The sequence below is a fragment of the Hyperolius riggenbachi genome, chromosome 3 (assembly GCF_040937935.1).
Source record: "Hyperolius riggenbachi isolate aHypRig1 chromosome 3, aHypRig1.pri, whole genome shotgun sequence".
NCBI lineage: Eukaryota > Metazoa > Chordata > Amphibia > Anura > Hyperoliidae > Hyperolius > Hyperolius riggenbachi.
Window position 1 is genome coordinate 31948296 of NC_090648.1, and position 25661 is coordinate 31973956.

The 25661-nt window shown below is 46.4% G+C and overlaps 1 protein-coding gene across 1 annotated transcript in view; it reads left to right on the forward strand.

The window, feature by feature from the left end:
- Positions 1 to 25661, forward strand: part of LOC137562524 (phospholipase D2-like) — an 85516-nt gene that overhangs the window by 34114 nt on the left and 25741 nt on the right. The window contains exons 12-17 of the mRNA XM_068273936.1: positions 3372 to 3482; positions 5776 to 5952; positions 12672 to 12822; positions 13601 to 13719; positions 14313 to 14426; positions 22580 to 22684. Coding sequence (XP_068130037.1) covers positions 3372 to 3482; positions 5776 to 5952; positions 12672 to 12822; positions 13601 to 13719; positions 14313 to 14426; positions 22580 to 22684 — 777 coding nt within the window. The remainder of the gene's footprint in view (positions 1 to 3371; positions 3483 to 5775; positions 5953 to 12671; positions 12823 to 13600; positions 13720 to 14312; positions 14427 to 22579; positions 22685 to 25661) is intronic.

Consider the following 25661-nt stretch of genomic DNA (forward strand, 5'->3'; position numbering starts at 1 on the left):
AGTAAAAAGTTACGTTTATCTTACCTGGGGTTCCCTCTAGCCTCCTGTAGTCCATCAGGTCCCTCAATGTCCTCCTGGTCACTTCCATTCGCTGCTGTCAGCTCCTCTAAAGCCCAGTCAATTTCGCATCCATAACCGTTCTGCGCAGTTGCATGTTTTACAAGCTGTGCATGCACAGAATACTCCTGAACACAGGAGGGCAATCGAGGCGCCATCGGGCAGGACAGTGCATGGGGGTGACAGCGACACAACCGGGAGGACAGTGAGGGACCTGAATGACTGTGTTCGGTTGTGGTCTGGAGAAGATGTGCCGCCACAGGCTTCTGCGAGTAACGCATCCACTGTATGGAAAAATCACCCAGAATGGGAGTTTGCATTGTGTTTACCGGGCGGATCAAACAGATTCATTCCCGACTGATAAGAGTGCACAGATCCCAATAACAATAGGATGCTATTAATACTATCTCATAATATCCAATCCTCTCCAGTGCGGGTGATAACAATTTCCCACCATGCATCTCTACTGTTAGGGCCCGTTCACATCTGCGTGAGAATCGCGCGATTCCCGCTCACCGCAACCCGCTAGCCGTTTTTTAAAACTGCTTAGCACATGGTTTGCTATGGCAGTGTTCTCACTGCCGCGATCATGGGCGTTTTGTGATTGGCGATAATCGCAAACGCGTTACATGCAGCGTTTTGGCGGCGATTCTTGAGTGATTGCAATTAGCCTGTATAGAACCGCTAATCACGATCGCTCCCAAAATGCTACAGTGATTTTTCCGCGTTTTAATCGCCGAAAAATCACTCTGGCAAAACGCTAGCGGTAATCGCTAATGTTTTGCGATTTTAGGTGTGAATGTATCCTTACTGCAGCAATCGCAGACAACACAGCATTGGCTGAGAATCACTTTAAAGGACAACTGTAGTGAGAGGGATGTGGAGGCTGCCATATTTGTTTCCTTTCAACAAATACCAGTGGCCTGGCAGCCCTGCTGAGCTATTTGGCGGCAGTAGTGTCTGAATCACACAGCCCCTCAACAAGCATGCAGATCCTGATCTGAAACAGATCAGCAGGACTGCCAAGCAACTGGTATTGTTTAAAAGGAAACAACCATATCCCCTTCAGTTTAGGTTCCCTTTAAGAATTCCCAATCTGACGTTGTGTGGGGGTGTTTGTTCACAGTTCACGAGAAGAAGCTGCACATACACGCTTGCTTTTATGGTCTAATATAGTCTAGTCTAGTGTCAGGTTCCTAGGAACAACTTTGAGTAGTGATTTAAGGTGGGGACAGAACACTTCCAAAATCCAAAGGAAGGCTCAGCAGAGACTGTTCTTTCTACACCAATTGAAAAAATTCGCTATGCCACAGAAGCTGCTGTCCAGCTGCTACACTGCCACTATTGAAGCCACCCTCTGCTCCGCCATTATAGTGTGGTATGCGGGAGCAACTGCCAGGGATAAGTATAAACTTCAAAGAGTCATCAGCTCAGCAGAAAGGGTCATCGGCTCCCCTCTGCCACCCCTAGACCTGCTCTATACTGCTAGATTGAAGAAAAGAGCGAACAGGATTTTCCAGGACCCCTCCCACCCAGGCTACCGGTTCTTCAAGCTCCTCCCATCGGGCCGAAGCTACAGAACCATTCGCCCTAAAACCAACAGGCGAAGGGACACCTTTTTTCCTCAAGCAGCCCTCCTGCTGAACTCCAGCCACTCGTGAGGTACTCTTGCCCCACTTAGCTCAATACTCTAGGATGTGGCACATAGTAGCCCGATCCTGCTCAACCCAGCCGTCACCCTGATACACTTCTAGGATCAACTCAAGTCAAGGTGCTGCAGAATATTTATCCCCGGGGCCAGACAAATCCACTTCCTGGTGCGGCTATTCGTGAATAAACTTGCATGTCGCACAGCATCGACTATTTTTTTGGGGTGTATTGTGTAGTGCATGCCTGTCTTTGCTTGTTTTCATTGCTTTCATTGTTTAACGTCTAAGTGTCAGTTCTGTCTATTCTCTCTATTGCCAATGCCATGTGAACCACAACCAATTCCGGGTATGACTTCGGTCGCACTTGGCGAAATAAAGATTCTGATTCATGATATTTTGACTTGTGGTCATTTATAAACGATAATTTGCCTGCTAGTTTCACCTGGGTAAATAGTTCATTGTACTCAAGAACCATTGTTTGTTGTTATGTTTTTACCCCATTGGACTGCTCATCAACAAAAGCTTGTCTGTCTGACCACAGGTCATGGGTTGTTTGTATGCACACTAGAAAAAAATCGTTGTAAGCTAATTTTAAGCAGTAAAGTTTTTATATAACAATTGGACTATGTATTCCAGGAAAGGTTTTGTTTTTGTGTTGTGTGGAAGTGGTTGCAAGATTTTGAGCCTTTTTTTTTTTTTTTTTTTTTTTTTTTTTTGACGTTGTCCTCATTGCAGAGATTTGTCTTTACTTCTTTTTCCCAAGACCTCCACCAAGCTTTCTGGTCTTAAAGGGGAACTGTGGTGAGAGGTATACGGAGGCTGCCATATTTATTTCCTTTTAAGCAATACCAGTTGCCTGGCAGCCCTGCTGGTCTATTTCTCTGCAGTAATATCTGAATGACTCTAGAAACAAGCGTGCAGCTAGTCTTGTCAGATCTGACTTTAAAGTCTGAAACACCTGATCTGCTGCATGCTTGTTCAGGGGCTATGGCTAATAGTATTAGAGACAGAGGATCAGCAGGGCTGCCAGGCAACTGGTGTTGCTGAAAAGGTAATAAGCATGGCAGCCTCCATATACCTCTCTTCAGTTCCCCTTTAAGATACCTGAAGTAAGAGCAATATGGAGACTGACCTATTTATCTCCTTTTAAACTGTGTACATTGCCTGGCTGTCCTGCTGATCCTCTAATACTTTGCCACAGACCCTGAACAAGCATGCGTCAGATCAGGGGATTCTGACTGAAGCCTGACTAGATTAGCCGCAGGCTTTTTTTGGGTGTGTGATTCAGAGACTACTGCAGCCAAAAAGATCATCAGGACAGCCAGGCAACTGGTATTGTTTAGCAGGAAATAAATGTGAGCCACCATATGCCTCTTTTCCGATGTCCTTTTAATATGTAAACTGGCAGTCCTGGGACAGGAAATAAGAGGGGACAATAAGCAGTTGTACTGTAGAGATTTGAAACCTTTCCTGTTTTTATATCTACTTTATTGGCTACTGTTTCTGTCACTCTTAGAGAGAATTACTCACTTCCTGTTTGGACAGGAAGTAATGGCGCTTCTTACAGATGGGGGACACAGGACGTGTATAGGATTGTAATGTGTGTATGTCTGATTGTGGTTCCCAGTTGTGTGACTAGTGAGTAAAGCGGTTTCGGTCTTACAGGAAGAGGGCGTCCGTGTCTGCATCTTACTCTTTAAGGAGGTGGAGCTGGCTCTGGGAATCAACAGCGGATACAGCAAGAGAGCGCTGATGCTGCTGCACCCCAATATCAAGGTAACCACAGTCCCTCTTTAGGAGCCCGATCCTCTGTCCCTCTTTCTCACTTAATTGTCCCTTTTTCAGGACTCCTATACAGATCTATGGAAATGTATGTATTTTCTACTGAAAAATGTGTTAAATATTCTGTTTTAAAAAAAAAATGTTTCTATCATTTTAAATTGATATATTTCTTATTTTAAATGTTAAAATGAAGGAAAATTGATGATGGGTTGGGGGGGGGGGGGGATTTGGGGAGAAACCAGCAGGAGGAGGGGAGGGGAGACCAGGGGGGAGACTAGCGTGGCTTGAATTATAAAACTGTCTTTTGCTTCTGAATTCTTTCTGGTATCCGTGTCTAGGGGTGTGTTGGGGGCGTTGTTCAGGGTGTGTCTTATGCTGGGTACACACTATGAGATTTTCTGCCCGATTTACTGTCAGATCGAATATTTCCAACATGTCCGATTGGCTTTCCTATTGATTTCCGAGCAGTTTCCGATTGATTTCCTATTAAAGTGCGCAGAAATCGATCGGAAAATGCTCGGAAATCGATCGGAAAGCAAATCGGACATGTTGGAAATAATTGATCTGAAAGTAAATTGGACAGAAAATCTCAGTGTGTACCCAGCATTAGTGTCCCTCTTTCTTATCTGAAGAAGTTGGGCGGTATGGTCACTTGTGTATAGTCAGCGTCTGCAGTGTTTCCCATTGGCATTGCTTTTATCCACCATATTATAAAGCAGCGTACACAAGCTAAACCGCCATCGTGCGAACTGTATGATAATCAGCGTGTTCGCTGAGAATCGTTAAACATCTCAATGGGTGTAAAAGACATAGATTATCAACCATGTAGACTGATCCATCCTGGCGGATCATTTTGGACAATAATCGATGTCAGTAGTTTGTATCGAATGATAACAAATGATCGCTCCATTCAAGCTACTCTTCCGGGTTCTCATTGTCACACTTCCGTTAAAGATCCAATCTGTGGACCATCTTTGTTCTGTCATTTAATTCATCCATGCTCTAATGTCATTTATTCGACGCTTACCATCAGGGATCGCTCGTTGTTTTTTTTAACCACCGGGATCAATCGTATATATGGAGCTTTAGACATGGTCAGGGAGATGCTAATAATTGTAGGTTGATGCAAATCTTATGTAAATGAAAGCAGCATGGAATTGGTCCAATCGAATTAGAGCATGATGGTTTTGACTGGCTCAACTTCAAGCTGCAACAATTTGCTCATTTGTACGCAACCCCCCCCCCCCCCCCCCAAGTGAGGGTTATTGAGTGGAGCAGTTGATTCTTTGATCAAACCTTTCTCATTCAACGTCATCCCTTAGGACTATTCGACTAACCCACTGGAAGCCTTTTCTAATCGCTAGTGATTTGAAAAAGCTCTTGCTAATGCAATGCTAGGGGTTTTTTTTTTATAAAATCACATCGCTCCAGTGGGGTCTCACCCATAGCATTACATTAGTAAGCGGTTTCAAATCGCTCAGAAAATCGCTCCTAGTGGGTTCCAGGCCTAAGGCATCATCATCATTTGCTTATCAGAAGATCTTGTAGGCATCATCCGTTATCTCCCATCACTCATCATGCAGCATCAATATAAAGCTACATACCCACTGAAAGGGCTTGATAACTGAGATCACGGTCGCGCTAGCGTTTTGCACGCGTTATAACGCGCCTAACGGTTTTCACACGCAATCGAAAATTTTCATGCAAAAATTCATGTTTGCGCATGAGCAATTCACAATTACGTGCGAAAACCATTACGCGCATTATAGACGCACGCAAAACGCTTGCGTGACCGTGATATCAGTTATAACAGTTTAGTGAGTCAAGCCCAAAGTGTGAATCGCCCTCAGAAACAATCGTTCCACGATCTATCTTCCGCAATCTCTACATGACGTGTCGTGTTGACGTTCATAATGATGGGAAACGTGCAACAAGCACCATAGACTTCACATCATTTAATAATTGTTCATATCTCTGTACACACTGCCGACTATGAACGATTATGATCCATTATTATTATGATGGTCTTTCAAAACTTATGAGAATCGTTGTTGATCATTCATCGGAATATGCTGTTTTACTGCCGTTATGGGAACGAGACGTCATCTGTTTTTGCATATTTTTTTTTTCTTTTTTAAAATCGTGGGTACAAGAGTCATACTTGTTCATATCAAACCTCATCCTCTTCTTCTCTCCATTTACCTGAAAGCCTCTCCACCATCTTCACTTTCGCATAACCGCTGCATGCCAGGTTCCCATGTCAGTGTGTCTTTCTGTTCTTTTTCAGGTGATGCGTCACCCGGATCACGTCTCCTCCACAGTCTTCCTCTGGGCTCACCACGAGAAGATGGTGGCCATTGACCAGTCTGTTGTGTTTTTGGGAGGTCTGGATCTGGCCTACGGCAGATGGGATGACCACGACTACCGATTGACAGATGCAGGCCCAGCCAAGATGCAACAACAGGTACTGGCCTAGTCTGCTCAGAGGGTCTCTACAGGACGCTGAACTAGTGATGGTTGTGTCTAGGAGAACTCACGGAGAAGCATGTGATCAGTTTGGTCAGGCGATAGATATGTACGTTTCTGATTTGCTAGTCATTATCATGTGATCACAGGCATGGCTGTGGGGTTGGAGAGGAGGAGATGGAGCAATTTTTGGTACCTGGAGTGTGAGTCGGTGGTTTCATAAACTGAGGAGTCGGATGATTTTAGTACCCGCTCCACAGCCCTGATCAGATTTTTAAATCTCTGATTTGCTATCAGCTGAGCAAACAAATCACATGCTTCTCCATGAGTTCTCCTAGATACGACCATCACCACTATGTGCCCTGTTACTCTGACACTTACCTTGATGCTACTCCAATACTTCACTACTATTACTGTAATACTTCCCTGCTGTTACTTTAACTCTACTGCTCCATCACATTGCACCTATTACTACTCTTATTACTGCTTATACATCCTAAGACACCATCACACTGCACTCATCACTCTGGCATACAACTACAACTTTAAATACCACTACTTCTAATACTCCAAGGAAGGGCTGTCCAAATGGTGGCCCACGGGCCAAATCCAGCCTGCGAGAACTCTTGCTGTGGCCAGTCTGTGTGCTGTATTACTCCTCCTCTCAATACTTTTGCCAGGCCCACCTCTTTCTCTCCGACTGCTCCATCCTCGAAAAGCCAGATCGATGTTGCTCCGCCCCCTCTCCAGACCAAGACTTCCGGGGCTTGGCCCTTCATGTCCACAAAGTTGGAGAGCACTGCCTGAGCCAGGACAAGGTCCTCCAGCACCCAAGGTTGATACACCAAAGTGCGCCCCTCCATCCCTCCCACCCCAGCCGTCACACAATGGGCTTGCTTCTGCAAAGCATGATAACTGCTATCACAGCATCAGCTGTGCGGCGTGCTTATCACACGAACAGCACGATCACGTGCGCTTTTCACGTGAAATGTGCACGTGATCACGAGATAACCTTCGCTTATCACGTGAACACACGCTGTTCGTGTGATAAGCACGGCGCGCAGCCGATCCCGTGATAACTGCTGTGACAGCAGTTATCACACTTTACAGTATAAAGCCCAATGATTGCTATGAGACTAAGAGGCTCCCCAGTGTCCCCAACACCTTAATCTCTAGTTGGCTGGCTTGCAGTCACTGCTGTGTATCCCCTTTTCATATTTCTGTATCAAACAGCTGAGTGAGTTCTGCGCCCACTTCTTCGCTGCACCCTGAGGCTGGAGCCTCTCTCGCCTCTGGCTCGGCCTAGCCCTGAGCACTGGCATAATTGGGCCACAACATTTGTGTGCCTTCTATGTGACCATTCCCGCCTTATTGATAATTGTGAGTAGGTCTGTTTTGAGCATCCACCAGTATAGCTACGGTTAGATGTCATGTCATTGGGGTTGTACAAAAAAGGTCCTCAAGGCTGCTGTAACCAGTGCACAAATTACTGTTGGCCATCACACCTTACTCGAGCCTTTCATTCAGGTTTGATTAGAATGAGATTTACCTCCTGTGCAGGAAGGTGTGATAAGTCAGCTTTGCTTGTTACCTGGTATGATGCTTTCAGTTCAGGTGCCCTTTAATGTAGCTCCTACCAGCCCTCCCAGTGCCTCTGACTTCCTACGATGCCTTCTTCTACTTCCAATACTCTTTCCTAGTAGTGCTTTATTGCAATTTCTCCAGTCCATCTGTTGCCACTCCTTATAATCCATCCTTTTAGAACTTCTGACTCCTCCGTACTGTAGGCACGTGCCTACAGGCGCCTGATGACGGAAAGGTGGCTCCACTCCCCTCCCTGAGCGCCTCCCTTCCTTCTTCCGTATGCAGACTGATGAGCGTGTAAATTAAGTGTTACTCGCCCGTGTCTTTGCATTCCACTGACCAGAACTCCTTGCAGTTAGGAACACCCCTCGCTACTTAAAGGAATACTATCGATTCACATATTTTTTTACAATTGACACAGGAATTGTTTGGGAAGTGCTGCTAAGTACCGAGTAAACAAAGAAGTTGCTACTAAAATGTATACACGTTATCAAAATACGTTCAAACTTTACTGACGCCAAAACTGACAGCTGACTGAGCCATGAGGAGAGGGGGAAATTCCCCTCACACTTGATCAGATAACTCTGTGTAGCTCTGTGTGTGACAGAGAGACAGGACACAGGAGCTGCAGCTGATGGGAGCTCTGTTTCTGACTGAAGTGTCTGAAGAGAGCAGAGGAAATGTAACTAATTGTCACAGCTTTTTCATATTGTTTTTGCTTTCAGAGTTTGATATGTTTGATATATTCTTCCTGTAGTCTGATATGCAACTCTGGCTGTGCATTGAAGCAGACACCCCTTCTGCAATTGATTTGTCCCAATATAGCTAAATCCTACCCTCAATAAATTACAGCTTTTGCCTCTGATATTTAACATGAAAAGTAGGAAAAGGTTTACACAGCTACTTAGACATTATTTGTACATTGTCATTTTAGAACACTTGGGTATTGATAGTATTCCTTTAATACTGTGTCTTGGTATTAGGTATCCAGAACGATCCAGACAGCTGTAGCTACCTATGATGGGCAAGGGAAGTAAGGAAGAAATGAAAGCTGGGCCAGCCAGCACACTTGTGGTGCAGTTCTGCAGGGGATTTGCAGGTTCGTAGAGGGCAAAGTCTAAGGTGCCGGGACATCTGTGCCTATGTGCTCCTGTGATGTAAAGTCGGCCCTGCTACTACTTGTGACTAATTTCCCAACAGTCTACCGATTACTCCACATGACTTCTGCTTAGTACAACTGCTAATCCTCATGACCGCTCGTCATACTTCTTAACTCTGAGGCTGGTTTCACACTGCAAACTGGCGGCAGCGATGCCATGCATCGCGCTTGCCACACCGCCAGACACAGGCCTTCAGGGAACACCAGGTTAGTATACGGTGTTCCCTGTCTGGCCACCAGCCAAGCAGGAAGTGATGCACGCTTGCCGTCACTTCCTGCTTCGGGTATGCGTGAGTGCGCAGAAGCGTATTGCTAAAATAAGCTTCCGTGCATGCGTGCCACAACGTCACGTAGCCAACATTTTTAAATTCTCTGTGTCGCCATAGAGTAACGCGGCTTCTGGTCTGACGCAGAGCGACGCAAGTATGCGCTTTAACGTAGTTTTGTCCTAGCTTCTGGGATGCGTCAAGAATGTCACTTCCGATGCATCATGCCGTATCGCGGCATTATGAAAGTATCCATAGACTTTCATTGCCCGGCGGTGGGCTGCGGTAAAAATACCGCACCGCCACGGTGATAAAGGGCCCTTAGGCTCTTCACTACACATACTTTTCTCCTAACTCCAACTTAAAGAAACACTAGGTAAAATTAAACTGATGAGATACAGTTGTATCTATCCTTTTTCATATCCCATGATTTTATTTTTGATTTTATATTTTTTTACGTTTTTACTGTTTTTATTGTTTTTACTCAATGACGCCTTCATTGAAGTATGCCAGAGCTAAAATCTATGAACTATTGACACTTTTAATATCTTTCCTGCTGTCAGAAGCCATTTTCTACTAGGAAAGTGTTTTATGGTTGTAATTCCTTATCAGTGAGGGTTACACTATAGTCCAACCCAGTACCGACCAGGTTCCAAATGGGCAAAAACTGTCACTTGTATACCTGAATGTTAACTATTTCAGGCAGAGAAAGGAAAAAAGGAAAGCAGCCTAGTTATTTGTGTGTTTGGCACTATACATACACATGTCTATCTCATCATGTAACCTTGTGTTGTGTATCCTTTAACTCCTCCTCCATAGCCTCTCCTACAGTGTAGTACTTAATTTGAGACCCAAATCTACTTTCCAGAACCAGTCTTACTGCTCCCTATGTATCCTTCTCGGTGCCTCATACCTCCTCCAATTATTTGTGATCCAATTCAACTTCTCACAATTCCTTCTAGTATTTCTATACACACTTCTGGCTAAACCTAACTTGTTAAACACTTTCTGCCCCATAACCCCTCCCAGTACTTTGTATGCAATACGTAACTTCCTGTAACTGCTTCTGCTACCAATCATAATTCCACCTATTATCTCTGACCTGGATTTGTCTCCTCATAACTCCCAACTCTATTCCTCATAACTCATTATCTGGGGCCTCATGATTATTTTTTTAATGACCCAGACTTCCTTTTTAAAGGTCACTCCACCCAAAATTAAGGTAGAACGGAAGCTATTTGCGATAATTCAGCCTTAAATAGGAACTCCAGTAAAAATAACGTAATGAAAAAAAGTGCTTTATTTTTACAATAATTATTTATAAATGATTTAGTCAGTGTTTGCCCATTGTAAAATCTTTCCTCTCCCAGATTGACATTCTGACACATGGCAACATCTTAACTGCTGTCAGGTGATGTCTGTGGCCAGAGATGATGCCTTTTTGGCTGTTGGAAACCGCTTTTATTTCCCACAATGCAACAAGGCTCCCACAGTGGTGATGTCAGCATCATGGTCCTGACATCACACTATGGGAGGGGTTTCACCACAGTATCAGCCATACAGACCCCCTTGATTATCTGTTTTAGGAAAGGAATAGATTTCCCATGGGAAAGGGGGTATCCGCTACTGACTGGGAAGAAGTTCAATCCTTGGTTACGGTTTCCCTTTCAGGGAGCAACTGTGGTTTCCCATAATGCATCACTCCTGAATATGCAAGTAATGGTTTTATGTGCCTGAAGCCAGGCTCACATCTGGAACCACTGGAGCCATAGAGCCTCATCAACCCCACATGATGCCTACAGCCTGTTTCTGACTTATTGGTTCTCATCAGTTCATCTTATGGGCTCATATGGCTCTATGACAGCTCATGGTGACCCACAACCACCAGGAAGGCAGAAAGGGGCTAAAAGAGACCAAAAAGCCCACCTACTAGAAAGCAATGCCGGCATATAATTTGCCTTCTTAAAACAGAAGGCATTTGCGATAATTCAGCTTTAGGTGAGTGACTGTGGTTTCCCATGATGCATCACTACAGAACATGCAAATCCTCTTTTTATGCCCTTGCAGCCAGGCTTGCATCCAGAGCTGCTGTTCTATAGCCAGCCTATCGCTTTTACAGAGCCGCAACAATCCAACATGAAGACGGCCTGTTTCTGATTATCTGGTCATCATCAGTGCATGGCAGGGATTGATATGGCTCTATGGCAGCCTTTCTTAACCTTTTTATCCTTGAGGAGCCCTTCAAATAGCTTTAGGATCTTGGTGAACCCCCTACGTAAAAGCTAAACATTTGCATAAAGCGGGAAGGGGTGGGGATGATGAGGAAGTGTAGGTTCAATAGAAAGGACCAGCACTCAGCAAACGGGACAGACCACGTCACAAATTGCACCTTGGTTCACACAACACTGTGCAACCCCCAATACAGCATATCAGACTTGAGCAGAAAGAAATCCAGGGCGGGCACCAGCGTTGCTTCACCATAAAGCGGTTTATTGTTCGGCAGATGGTATAAACAGAGGAGGCTCTTGATGAAGAGTTCCCCCTAAACAGCCATTTTGTGAGGCCTTCACATCGTCAGAGGTCTCTTGGAGGGTGCAGGCCTCTGACGATGTGAAGTCCTCACGACACGGCTGTCGGGTAGGGTGGAGCGCTCTCCATTGGGGTCCTCCTCTGTTTATACCATCTGCTGAACAATAAACAGCTTTATGGTGAAGTGAATGCTGGTGCCCGCCCTGGATTTCTTTCTGCTCATGATGATGAAGTGAGAGTACGTTTATTATGCAGATCTTAAAAGTGGGCTGGGTTAAACATTGTTTTATTGTAATAGCATCTTCCTTCCCATAGTACTAGAGCTCCTTATACAGCCACCTAATATAATATCCTTCATAATACGGCCTCTGTATTCTCCTTTTTGTACTGTCCCCCAATTTATTCCTCAACATAACCGTGAGTGACCAGGACCTAGAGGAGCCAAGGAGGTTTGTTTGTGACCTTCCTCGAATTCCAGGGATAGCTTGCTGGTTCCTCAAGGAACCCTGGGCTTTCCCTGAACCCTGGTTGAGAAAGCCTGTTCTATGGGATAGGGCTTGGACCAGTATTAAGTAATATTCAGCTCATGGAGACCCAAAACCACTAGGTAGGTATAGGGGGCTTAAAGCGACCGGAAAGTTCTTACTAAAAAGCAATGCAAAGTATAATTCTTAAAACAGAAGCTACTTGTGATAATTGAGCTTTAGGTGAGGAACTGTGGTTTCTTCTTAGTGCGTCTGGATCCACCCAAAAATGATCGACTTCTGGGGAAAATATTTTCCTGTGGTCGCGTGTCTCCTGTCTCTTGAGGTGAAATCTTTGCGTTGTATTACCGGCCCAATGACTCAATAGAGTATTTTTTTTCCTTTTTAATATTCTGAATATACAGCAAGACGAGAGAGACTCTGATGGGTGTACAGATTCAGGAATTCCATTTGGGAGATCTAAACTGTGAAGTACTTGAGGCATTATATAAAGTCGTTGGAGGACACTCCACACGTGCTCTAATGAGCTAAAGTATGCATTGGTTGGACTGATCTTTGACCTTCTCCTCATACTCCATGTAACCCCGTCCCATATCTCCTCCTTTTTCTCTGATAGCTCTTTTCTTTCACTGTCTGTCCTCTCGCTGTCTGTCTTTCTTCTCCTATAAGGTGGCCTCCCGCTGTCTCTCACCAGAACGGATCCAAGACTGTGGCCGCTCCCCTTGAGGAACCTCAGAGGTTGACCCTTCCCGAGGAACCTGAGATGGGCACCCAGTACTGGCTGGGCAAAGATTACAGTAACATGATCTTCAAAGACTGGGTGCAGCTGGACAAGCCTTTCGAGGGTAAGAATCCGGCAACTTCCTTTCATCAATTTCTTGTACGGACAAAACCCTAGTGGGCTGAACAACATTGTCTGTAGATAACAGTATTCTAAACATCTTATTTGTCTATATTACCCTGCCGGAGGAGGGGCAGACTCACAGCTCCCTTCTGTCTGTCACCCTGCAGGAGGAGGGGCAGACTCACAGCTCCCTTCTGTCTGTGTCACCCTACAGGAGAAGGGGCAGGCTTACAGCTCCCTTTTGTCTGTGTCACCTTGCAGGAGGAGGGGCAGACTCACAGCTCCCTTCTGTCTGTGTCATCCTGCAGGAGGAGGGGCAGACTCACTGCTCCCTTCTGTCTGTGTCACCCTGCAGGAGGAGGGGCAGACTCACTGCTCCCTTCTCTGTGTCACCCTGCAGGAGGAGGGGCAGACTCACAGCACCCTTCTGTCTGTGTCACCCTGCAGGAGGAGGAGCAGACCCACAGCTCCCTTCTCTGCGTCACCCTGCAGGAGGAGGGACAGACTCGCAGCTCCCTTCTGTCTGTGTCACCCTGCAGGAGGAGGAGCAGACCCACAGTTCCCTTCTGTCTGTGTCACCCTGCAGGAGGAGGGGCAGACTCGCAGCTCCCTTCTGCCTGTGTCACCCTGCAGGAGGAGGGGCAGACTCACAGCTCCCTTCTGTCTGTGTCACCCTGCAGGAGGAGGGGCAGACTCACAGCTCCCTCCTGTCTGTGTCACCCTGCAGGAGGAGGGGCAGACTTGCAAGCTTTCTTTTCCTGTTATCTCTTTGACTGCAGACTTCATCGATCGGACAAAAAACCCGCGAATGCCCTGGAGGGATGTTGGACTGGTGATTCATGGGAAATCTGCTCGAGATGCATCGCGCCACTTTATTCAGCGGTGGAACTTCACGAAGGTGAGGTTTCCCATGATGATGATCCCTCAGTGTAACGTTTGTATATGCTTTGCATCCTGACATACATGCATGGGCCGCACAGAACCGCGCAGCAGTGGTAACGGACTCAAGCTAGCTGAGGAGGCGGAGTCGTATCTCTGCTGTGATTGGTTCTCCGCTCTCTTTCCTGAAGCGGTGACTTTTGTGTTTATTATTATTATTATTATTATTATTATTTAGTATTTATATAGCGCCGACATATTACGCAGCGCTGTACAGTGTGTATATATATATATATATATATATATTGTCTTGTCACTAACTGTCCCTCAAAGGAGCTCACAATCTAATCCCTACCATTGCCATATGTCTATATTATGTAGTGTAAGAATTGTAGTCTAGGGCCAATTTTTTTAGGGGGAGCCAATTAACTTATCCGTATGTTTTTGGAATGTGGGAGGAAACCGGAGTGCCCGGAGGAAACCCACGCAGACACGGAGAGAACATACAAACTCTTTGCAGATAGTGCCCTGGCTGGGATTCGAACCAGGGACTCAGCGCTGCTAACCACTACGCCACCGTGCTGTTTAACGTAACTTCTTTGTACTTTACAGACTGCGAAGTCTAAATATAAAGGCCAGTCCTTCCCGTACCTCCTCCCGAAGTCTCTGAGCACAGCGGAGAAGTATCCATACACGGTGCCGGGATGCCAGAGTGCCACTGTGCAGGTAAGGAGGGCACGCTCTGCGGGGGGGTCATTGGCCAGAGGACAGTCTGTTCCTGGATGCATTCTTGTGTGATGAGCAGTACGTATTGTAATATGGAGAGGGGAGGAGCAGTCTGTACCATTCTTTTGATCAAGGGGAGGGGCAGCCTGTACCATCTCTATATATATATATATATATATATATATATATATATATATATATATATATATATATATATATATATATATATATATATATATATATATATATATATATATATATAGGCTATGTGTGTCAGGAACCGGCCCGCGGCACGCCTGCGTATACGGTTCCCGACTGCGGGTTTGACCAGACTGAGAGGGGAAGCAGCCTTAGTCAAGCTAAAACAAGGCTGGGACCCCTCAGAACACCTCTCACTGCCACCACTAGCGGTTCGCTAGACACTCCCACTCTGCTGTCGAGTCCTCAGCGCGCACTCCGCGTTTTCGTATTTGGGTCAGCTTTGCGCTTAGGCCAAATACGGGAACGCCACGCACCCACACACACACACACAGTTGCAATCTTACACTGTCGTGAAGCAAAGACCCACTAACAGTCGTTCCGAACGATACTGTTAGCCACTCTGCTGTCGCTACTCGCACTGGCGTTGTTCGTACGTTGGGTCAGCTGCGCGCTTAGGCCAACGTATGACAAACGCCCCTACACACAATGCAATTACAATTTCATACGGTAGTGTTGCTCAAGCGTACAACTAGGCATGAACTTATACACAGTTACACTTCAGTCTCTTCTAGGCTATGAGTGTTAGTTTAGTACGGCAGAAGTCAAACTTATTAAATAATAATTTAATATTCTAGAAAAACCTAGAACAATGCAGAACTTAACCACTTGAGGACCACAGTCTTTTCGCCCCTTAAGGACCAGAGCCTTTTTCTCCATTCAGACCACTGCAGCTTTCACGGTTTATTGCTCGGTCATACAACCTACCACCTAAAGGAATTTTACCTCCTTTTCTTGTCACTAATACAGCTTTCTTTTGCTGCTATTTGATTGCTGCTGCGAGTTTTAGTTTTTATTATATTCATCAAAAAAGACATGAATTTTGGCAAAAAAATGACTTTTTTAACTTGCTGTGCTGACATTTTTCAAATAAAGTAAAATTTCCTATACATTTGAGCGCGAAAGTTATTCTGCTACATGTCTTTGATAAAAAAAAAAAACATTCAGTGTATATTTATTGGATTGGGTAAAAGTTATAGCGTTTACAAACTATGGTGCCAAAAGTGAATTTTCCCATTTTCAAGCATCTCTGACTTTTCTGCGCACCTGTCAGGTTTCATGAGGGGCTAAAATTCCAGGATAGTACAAATACCCCCCAAATGACCCCATTTTGGAAAGGAGACATCCCAAAGTATTCAGTGAGAGGCATGGTGAGTTCATAGAAGATTTTATTTTTTGTCACAAGTTAGCGGAAAATGACACTTTCTGACAAAAAAAAGAAAAAAAAAAAGTTTCCATTTCTTCTAACTTGCGACAAAAAAAAAATGAAATCTGCCACGGACTCACTATGCTCCTCTCTGAATACCTTGAAGTGTCTACTTTCCAAAATGGGGTCATTTGTGGGGTGTGTTCACTGTCCTGGCATTTTGGGGGGTGCCCCTGTAAAGCCTAAAGATGCTCATTGGACTTTTGGCCCCTTAGCGCAGTTAGGCTGCAAAAAGTGCCACACATGTGGTATTGCCGTACTCAGGAGAAGTAGTATAATGTGTTTTGGGGTGTATTTTTACACATACCCATGCTGGGTGGGAGAAATATCTCCGTAAATGACAATTGTTTTATTTTTTTTACACACAATTGTCTATTTATAGAGATATTTCTCCCACTCAGCATGGGTATGTGGAAAAATACACCCCAAAACACATTATACTACTTCTCCTGAGTACGGCGATACCACATGTGTGGCACTTTTTTGCACCCTAACTGCGCTAAGGGGCCCAAAGTTCAATGAGTACCTTTAGGATTTCACAGGTCATTTTGAGAAATTTCGTTTTAAGACTACTCCTCATGGTTTAGGGCCCCTAAAATGCCAGGGCAGTATAGGAACCCCACAAGTGACCCCATTTTAGAAAGAATACACCCCAAGGTATTCCGTTAGGAGGATGGTGAGTTCATAGAAGATTTTTTTTTTTGTCACGAGTTAGCGGAAATTGATTTTAATTGTTTTTTTTCACAAAGTGTCATTTTCCGCTAACTTGTGACAAAAAATAAAATCTTCTATGAACTCACCATACTCTTAACGGAATACCTTGGGGTGTCTTCTTTCTAAAATGGGGTCATTTGTGGGGTTCCTATACTGCCCTGGCATTTTAGGGGCCCTAAACCGTGAGGAGTAGTCTTGAAACCAAATGTCGCAAAATGACCTGTGAAATCCTAAAGGTACTCATTGGACTTTGGGCCTCTTAGCGCACTTAGGGTGCAAAAAAGTGCCACACATGTGGTACCGCCGTACTCAGGAGAAGTAATATATTGTGTTTTGGGGTGTATTTTTACACATACCCATGCTGGGTGGGAGAAATATCTCTGTAAATGACAATTGTTTGATTTTTTTTTTACACACAATTGTCCATTTACAGAGAGATTTCTCCCACCCAGCATGGGTATGTGTAAAAATACACCCCAAAACACAATATACTACTTCTTCTGAGTACGGCGATACCACATGTGTGACACTTTTTTGCAACCTAGGTGCGCTAAGGGGCCTAACGTCCTATTCACAGGTCATTTTGAGGCATTTGGATTCTAGACTACTGCTCACGGTTTAGGGCCCCTAAAATGCCAGGGCAATATAGGAACCCCACAAGTGACCCCATTTTAGAAAGAAGACACCCCAAGGTATTCTGTTAGGGGTATGGTGAGTTCATAGAAGATTTTTTTTTTGTCACAAGTTAGCGGAAAATGACACTTTGTGAAAAAAAAAAACAATACATATCAATTTCCGCTAACTTGTGACAAAAAATAAAATCTTCTATGAACTCATCATACACCTAACAGAATACCTTGGGGTGTCTTCTTTCTAAAATGGGGTCACTTGTGGGGTTCCTATACTGCCCTGGCATTTTAGGGGCCCTAAACCGTGAGGAGTAGTCTTGAACCCAAATGTCTCAAAATGACCTGTGAAATCCTAAAGGTACTCATTGGACTTTGGGCCCCTTAGCACAGTTAGGCTGCAAAAAAGTGTCACACATGTGGTATCGCCGTACTCAGAAGAAGTAGTATAATGTGTTTTGTGGTGTATTTTTACATATAACCATGCTGGGTGGGAGAAATATCTCTGTAAATGACACATTTTTGATTTTTTTTACACACAATTGTCCATTTACAGAGAGATTTCTCCCACCCAGCATGGGTATGTGTAAAAATACACCACAAAACACATTATACTACTTCTGCTGAGTATGGCGATACCACATGTGTGACACTTTTTTGCAGCCTAGGTGCGCTAAGGGGCCCAACGTCCTATTCACAGGTCATTTTGAGGCATTTGTTTTCTAGACTACTCCTCACGGTTTAGGGCCCCTAAAATGCCAGGGCAGTATAGGAACCCCACAAGTGACACCATTTTAGAAAGAAGACACTCCCAAGGTATTCTGTTAGGGGTATGGTGAGTTCATAGAAGATTTTATTTTTTGTCACAAGTTAGTGAAAAATGACACTTTGTGAAAAAAACAATAAAAATCCAATTTCCGCTAACTTTTGACAAAAAATAAAATCTTCTATGAACTCATCATACACCTAACAGAATACCTTGGGGTGTCTTCTTTCTAAAATGGGGTCACTTGTGGGGTTCCTATACTGCCCTGGCATTTTACGGGCCCAAAACTGTGAGTAGTCTGGAAACCAAATTTCTCAAAATGACTGTTCAGGGGTATAAGCATCTGCAAATTTTGATGACAGGTGGTCTATGAGGGGGCAAATTTTGTGGAACCGGTCATAAGCAGGGTGGCCTCTTAGAAGACAGGATGTTTTGGGCCTGATCTGATGGATAGGAGTGCTAGGGGGGTGACAGGAGGTGATTGATGGGTGTCTCAAGGTGTGATTAGAGGGGGGAAATAGATGCAAGCAATGCACTAGCGAGGTGATCAGGGCTGGGGTCTGAGGACGTTCTGAGGTGTGGGTGGGCGATTGGGTGCCCGCAAGGAGCAGATTAGGGTCTAATCTGATGGGTAACAGTGACAGGTGGTGATAGGGGGTGATTGATGGGTAATTAGTGGGTGTTTAGAGGAGAGAAGAGATGTATACACTGCACTTGGGAGGTGATCTGATGTCGGATCTGCGGGCGATCTATTGGTGTGGGTGGGTGATCAGATTGCCCGCAAGGAGCAGGTTAGGGGCTGATTGATGGGTGGCAGTGACAGGGGGTGATTGATAGGTGATTGACAGGTGATCAGTGGGTTATTACAGGGAATAACAGATGTAAATATTGCACTGGCGAATTGATAAGGGGGGGTCTGAGGGCAATCTGAGCGTGTGGGCGGGTGATTGGGTGCCCGCAAGGGGTAGATTAGGGTCTAATCTGATGGGTAACAGTGACAGGTGGTGATAGGGGGTGATTGATGGGTGATTGATGGGTAATTAGTGGGTGTTTAGAGGAGAGAAGAGATGTAAACACTGCACGGAGGTGATCTGATGTCGGATCTGCGGGCGATCTATTGGTGTGGGTGGGTGATCAGATTGCCCGCAAGGGGCAGGTTAGGGGCTGATTGATGGGTAGCAGTGACAGGGGGTGATTGACGGGTGATTGACAGGTGATTGACAGGTGATTGACAGGTGAGCAGGGGGGATAGATGCATACAGTACACGGGGGGGGGGGGGTCTGGGGAGAATCTGAGGGGTGGGGGTGTGATCAGGAGGGGGAAGTGGGCAGGGGGGGGGATAAAAAAAAAATAGCGTTGACAGATAGTGACAGGGAGCGATTGATGGGTGATTAGGGGGGTGACTGGGTGCAAACAGTGGTCTAGGGGGTGGGCAGGGGGGGGTCTGAGGGGTGCTGTGGGCGATCAGGGGGCAGGGGGGGGGAAATCAGTGTGCTTGGGTGCAGACTAGGGTGGCTGCAGCCTGCCCTGGTGGTCCCTCGGACACTGGGACCACCAGGGCAGGAGGCAGCCAGTATAATAGGCTTTGTATACATTACAAAGCCTATTATACATACGTGCAGCGGCGATCCGGGTGCTAGTAACCCGCCGGCGCTTCCGAACGGCCGGCGGGTTACTACGAGCGGTTGGCGGAGCGAGTCCCCGGCGGCTGATCGCGTCACGAATGACTCGATCGCCGCATAGCCACTCCCGCAGCCGCCCCCGCCGATGGGCGTATTGCGGTCGTTTGGGCCCGGACTTTGCTGCCGCCCATCGGCTGGGGGCGGTCCTCAAGTGGTTAATATATACAAAAGTTTACAAAAAAAGTAAAAAAGTTACACAATTAAGAGTTACAAAGATAAAACACACGGATATTTGCGTAAAAATAAACGGGGGAAAAAAGAACGTTACCAGCTTAGGTTAGAACGTTGTTTGACGGGAGGACGCTGTTTCGACCAGGAGTCGCGATCATCCCTAGCTATTCGCTACCTCCGAGAGAAGATACCGGTGGCTGTCCTGGGCCAGCTTAAATAGTCCGAAGTGTCCCCTGGGGCATTTAATGTCCAGCCCCCAGGAACTAATGCAGTTTCCCCGTTTGTGACATCACCGAACGCTTGTCATAATCTTTCTTGTGATATGCAAATTTCAAAGGGGGTTTCTGTTTTAGCTTCTTGAAGTTTGGCAGGATACAATCTCACCCATTGAACTCTGCAGACATCAAAAAGCTTCCTCCACATTATTTCCTTGGTTAAAGTGTATTTTAGCACATCCATGAAAAGATTGAATTTTGGTTACAGGCAGCAGTTTGCCTGTAATCCTGTTTACACTTACAGATTTCAAAGCAATTCCACTTTCGTTTTTAAAGTCTGTAGAAATTTCCAACCCCTTCCATGTAAATTTCCAACCTTCAGGTGTCAGCTTCCCATCCCCAACACTCTGGCAGGCTTGCTTTGTATGATGGGACAATGGCTGATTCCAGTTCAAAAGCCATGCCGACCAGCCTATTCTTCCTCAATTGGCCGCTAATTTAGCAGTACACACAGTTTCCCCGGCTGGACAATGAGGGCAGAGGTAATGTACATTTACATGCAGACTTACATTATCCTTCAGTTTACTCTGGCCAGGTGACCAATTACTACCAAGCACAATACACATCTGAGGTTTTACCCAGTAGACAGAAAAAGGACAGAAATATGTTCTGTTATTATCCTTAACATTATCAGCACCCCAATATATCACCACAATGTGCCTCAACCTTCAAGCAAGAAAAAGCGCCCTGCCCCCAGGGCCGGTCCAAGCAAGAAGGGGCTGGTCCAAGCAAGAAGTAGCGCCCTGCCCCCAGGGCCGGTCCAAGCAAGAAGGGGCCGGTCCAAGCAAGTAGCACCCTGCCCCCAGGGGCGGTCCTAAACTTGCCGCCAAGCTGGAAGGGGTAGCGGGCAGGAAGGGGCTATTGGGCACAGCAGTGGGGAGGGGGGTCAGACCCCCCTCCCTCACCACCTCTAGCTTAAGTTCAGCAGCAGCCACTGCTATTAGTAAGAGGGAGTGGGCGGGGATGACTCGCCTCTTCCGCGTTCCAGCATGCGTCGTCACTTCCTGCAATGTCGTCCACTTACAATACAGTGGGCGGCATTGCAGGAAGTGACGACCGTGGAACGCGGAAGAGGTGAGTCATTCCCACCCGCTGCCTCTTACTAGTAGCAGCGGCTGCTGAGCTTAAGCTGGAGGGGGAGCGCAGATGGGGGACCCAGGTACCCCCCCGCCGCTTAAGCTGGAGGGGGAGCGCAGATGGGGGACCCAGGTGAGAGGGGGTCCGATCCCCGCCGCTGTGGCCCAATACCCCTTCCTGCCCACTACCCTCTTATGCGGCGTATGTTACGCCGCGGGTCCGCTAGTACTACATATAGGGAAATAGCAGCCTGTACCATATTATGAAAAGTGGAGAAGCAGCAGCTACCATACTATGCATATGGGAGGTGCAGCCTGTACTACTCTATGGATAGGGGAGGAGCAGTCTGTACCATACTATGGATAGGGGAGGAGCAGCCTGTACCATACTAGAGAGAGAGAGAGAGAGAGAGAGAGTAGCCTGTACCATACTATGCATAGGGGATGATCAGTCTGTACCATACTACAGAGTGAGGAAGAGCAGCCTGTACCATAATATGCATAGGTGAGGAGCAGCCTGTATCATACTATGCATAGGGGAGGAGCAGCCTGTACCATACTATGCATAGGATAGGAGCAGCCTGATCTATACTATGGATGGGGGAGGGGCCGCCTGTACCATACTATGCATAGGGGATGATCAGTCTGTACCATACTATGGATAGAGGAGGGGTAGTCTGTACCATACTACAGATAGAAGAGCACCCTGTATTTAATTGGTGGTAGCACAGTCTTAACCTCATTAGTTCCTATATCTCGCATATTAATGGCCCGTTTCCATTAGATGTGATCCGGCTACATAGCCGCATCGAACCGCGGGTGTCCCGTTCTCAATGCACGACAAGGGAACAGTTTCCATTGCGTGCCGAGCGATCCATGAATCTGCAGCATGCTGCAAATTTTCACACAGCTGCATCTGTCCGCTGTCCCCTCCATACACTTCCGCATCATGAACGCCAGCAGAAGTGATGCAACGCGACGAGGTAGCCGCATTCGCATGACTTATCATTGGAAAAGGGCCCTAAGGCCTGGGTGTAACCGTGTGCTGAGATGACGAGACTAGTCTCCCGAGGCTGAGTAGGGTTACGCGGCGCCACATAGATTAAAGACCGCTTTGGAGATTGGGATATAGGAACTGATAAGACCGTGTATCCACCAGGCCTTATAGCATCTGATTAACTGCCCTGTTTCCTAACCCCTCCCCTTTTCTGTAGTGCCTTCATATCCCTCCAAAAACATTTAGTAAAATACTTTCTTTTACCCTTTATTAGTGTGTTGGTTGTGTTTGGATGTATGTATGTTGAACACACCCCTGTGTGTCTGCAGGGGTTGCAGCATATAATGCAGAGCTGTGACTGGTCTGTTTCCCTTCTGCAGGTGTTGCGTTCTGTCGATCGCTGGTCAGCAGGATCTAATGAATGTTCCATCCTCTACGCCTACCTGCACTGCATATCCACTGCCAACCACTACATCTACATAGAGGTGAGACTGCCCACGTTCCATACCTTCCAACTTTTTGAGATGCGAAAGAGGGACACTTAAGCCACGCCCCTGCCACACCCTTGACTACGCCCCCATCACACCCCTAGTCACGCATACCATAAAGATTTCATAGGTATGTTGTTTTATAATTCAAACCACACTGGTCCTTTCTATCCTGGTTTATTTTCCTTCATATTAACATTTTACAATTAGTAATATTTCAATTTAAAGCATGGGAATAAAGTTTAGAGTCAAACACATTTTTTGTAGAGAAATATATATATTTACATAGAAAAAGGGACAAAGTTCTGAAAGAGGGACACATGAGGAGAAAAAGGGACAGAGGGACAAGGCTCCCAAAGAGGGACTGTCCCTCCGAAAGAGGGACAGTTGGGAGCTATGCATGTTCTACTAAGGCTCCTGCCTCCTCCGAACACTAACCCTCCCTCTAGCTACCTCACAGCTTTCAGGCCTGCTTATGTCTTGTTGGTAAATGCTACAGGACCCCTTTAGAGGCCTTGTGGAGTGCCTTGAGGGGTCAGAGCTGTTCTGACAGCACACGTGAGGCCTTGCTCAGTGCCTTGAGGGGTCAGCTGTTCTGGCAGCACAGGGGAGGCTTTGTGGAGTGCCTTGAGGGGTCAGAGCTGTTCTGGCCGCACAGGAGAGGCCTTACTGAGTGCCTTGAGGGGTCAGAGCTGTTCTGGCAGCACAGGTGAGGCCTTGTGTAGTGCCTTGAGGGGTCAGAGCTGTTCTGGCAGCACAGGTGAGGCCTTGTGGAGTGCCTTGAGGGGTCACAGCTGTTCTGGCAGGACAGGGGAGGCTTTGTGGAGTGCCCTTAGGGGTCAGAGATGTTCTGGCAGCACAGGTGAGGCCTTGTGGAGTGCTTTGAGGGGCCAGAGCTGTTCTGGCATCACAGACGAGGAGTTGTGGAGTGCCTTGAGGGGTCAGAGCTGTTCTGGCCGCACAGGAGAGGCCTTGCTGAGTGCCTTGAGGGGCCAGAGCTTTTCTGGCAGCACAGGTCAGGCCTTGTGGAGTGCCTTGAGGGGTCAGAGCTGTTCTGGCAGCACAGGTGAGGCCTTGTGGAGTGCCTTGAGGGGTCACAGCTGTTCTGGCAGGACAGGGGAGGCTTTGTGGAGTGCCTTCAGGGGTCAGAGATGTTGTGGCAGCACAGGTGAGGCCTTGTGGAGTGCTTTGAGGGGCCAGAGCTGTTCTGGCATCACAGACGAGGAGTTGTGGAGTGCCTTGAGGGGTCAGAGCTGTTCTGGCAGCACAGGTCAGGCCTTGTGGAGTGCCTTGAGGGGCCAGAGCTGTTCTGGCAGCACAGGTGAGACCTTGTGGAGTGCCTTGAGGGGCCAGAGCTGTTCTGACAACACAGGTGAGGCCTACACAGCCTTAGGAAATCGGTTTTTATGTTTTGGCTGATCAGCGGATTTACACATAACTGCAGAGCCCTCTGCACAGGCAGCTGAGGAACACAAATCTGCAGACAGGAGACAAAGCATGGCTTCCTCTGCACAGGAAGTGAGTCACCAGCTGAACTGCCATGACAACACTCTGGCTCAGGTCTGTATGACTCACACCTCATTGTGGCCAGAGACGCCCTTACCCGAAAAGAAAACATTCCCAAAGCTGCTGGCATTGCTGATCCTCAAACAGGAAGGTCACTGCTTATTTTGTACATTATTAATTTATGAATCATTTATTCAATATTTACCCGTATTCTAATCAAATTAAGACGTGGAAAATACAGCGATGGATCATCTGTGCCTTGTTGTTAAATATAAATATTGCTTCAAAATACAAAACTACTTTAAAGAGACCCTGAAGTGAGTCTAAATTCCCTTTTTTAACTTGTAGTTATGTTCATCACTATAACCCCTGCTAAACCGCCGCTATACCGCGGCAAAATGAGAGGTTCATACCCCCAAATCCCCTCTTCTGTGTCCGGGGAGCGCTTCCTGCTTGAGGCAGAGCTAATGACTGTAGCTCTGCCTCTTAGCGCGTCAATCTCCTCTGTTCGCCGCCTCTCCCTGCCCCTCTCAATCTGCCTTCGCTGAGAGGGGCGGGGAGGGCGGGGATCTGTGGGCAGATTGACGCGCATGGAGGCAGAGCTGCAGCTCCTAGCTCTGCCCCCGTGGGCAGCAAAATCCACGACCAAGAAAGTCGTGGATTTTGGTGGGGGGATTTGGGGGGCATTAACCCCTCGTTTTGCCACGGGATAGCAGCGGTTTAGCAGGGGTTATAGTGCTGAACATAACTACAAGTTAAAAAAGGGAATTTAGACTCCAGTGTTTCTTTAAAGAGAATCTGTATTGTTAAAATCGCACAAAAGTAAACATACCAGTGCGTTAGGGGACATCTCCTATTTCCCTCTGTCACAATTTCGCCGCTCCTCGCCACATTAAAAGTGGTTAAAAACAGTTTTAAAAAGTTTGTTTATAAACAAACAAAATGGCCACCAAAACAGGAAGTAGGTTGATGTACAGTATGTCCACACATAGAAAATACATCCATACACAAGCAGGCTGTATACAGCATTCCTTTTTAATCTCAAGAGATCATTTGTGTGTTTCTTTCCCCCTGCAGCTATCTTCCACTGAAGTGTCAGGCTGTTTCTTCCTGCAGAGTGCAGACAGCTCTTCCTGTATGTAATTCCTCAGTATGTGAAAGCCCAGCCAGCTCAGAGGAGGATTTATCCAGCTTGTAAAAGATAATAGAGCAGAGAGAACCTGCCATAATCTAAATAACACACAGGCAGTGTGCAGAGAGGGGCCTGGAGGGGGGAGATGCATCACAGAACCACAACACTGAAGAACTTGGCAGCCTTCCAGACACAGGCTGACAAGAGAGACATAAGTTGATTTATTACAGAGATGGTGATAGTAGAACGTGCTGCAGTAAGCCAGAACACATTAGAATAGCTTTTGGAACTTGTAGGATGATAAAAAACAGGATGCAATTTTTGTTACGGAGTCTC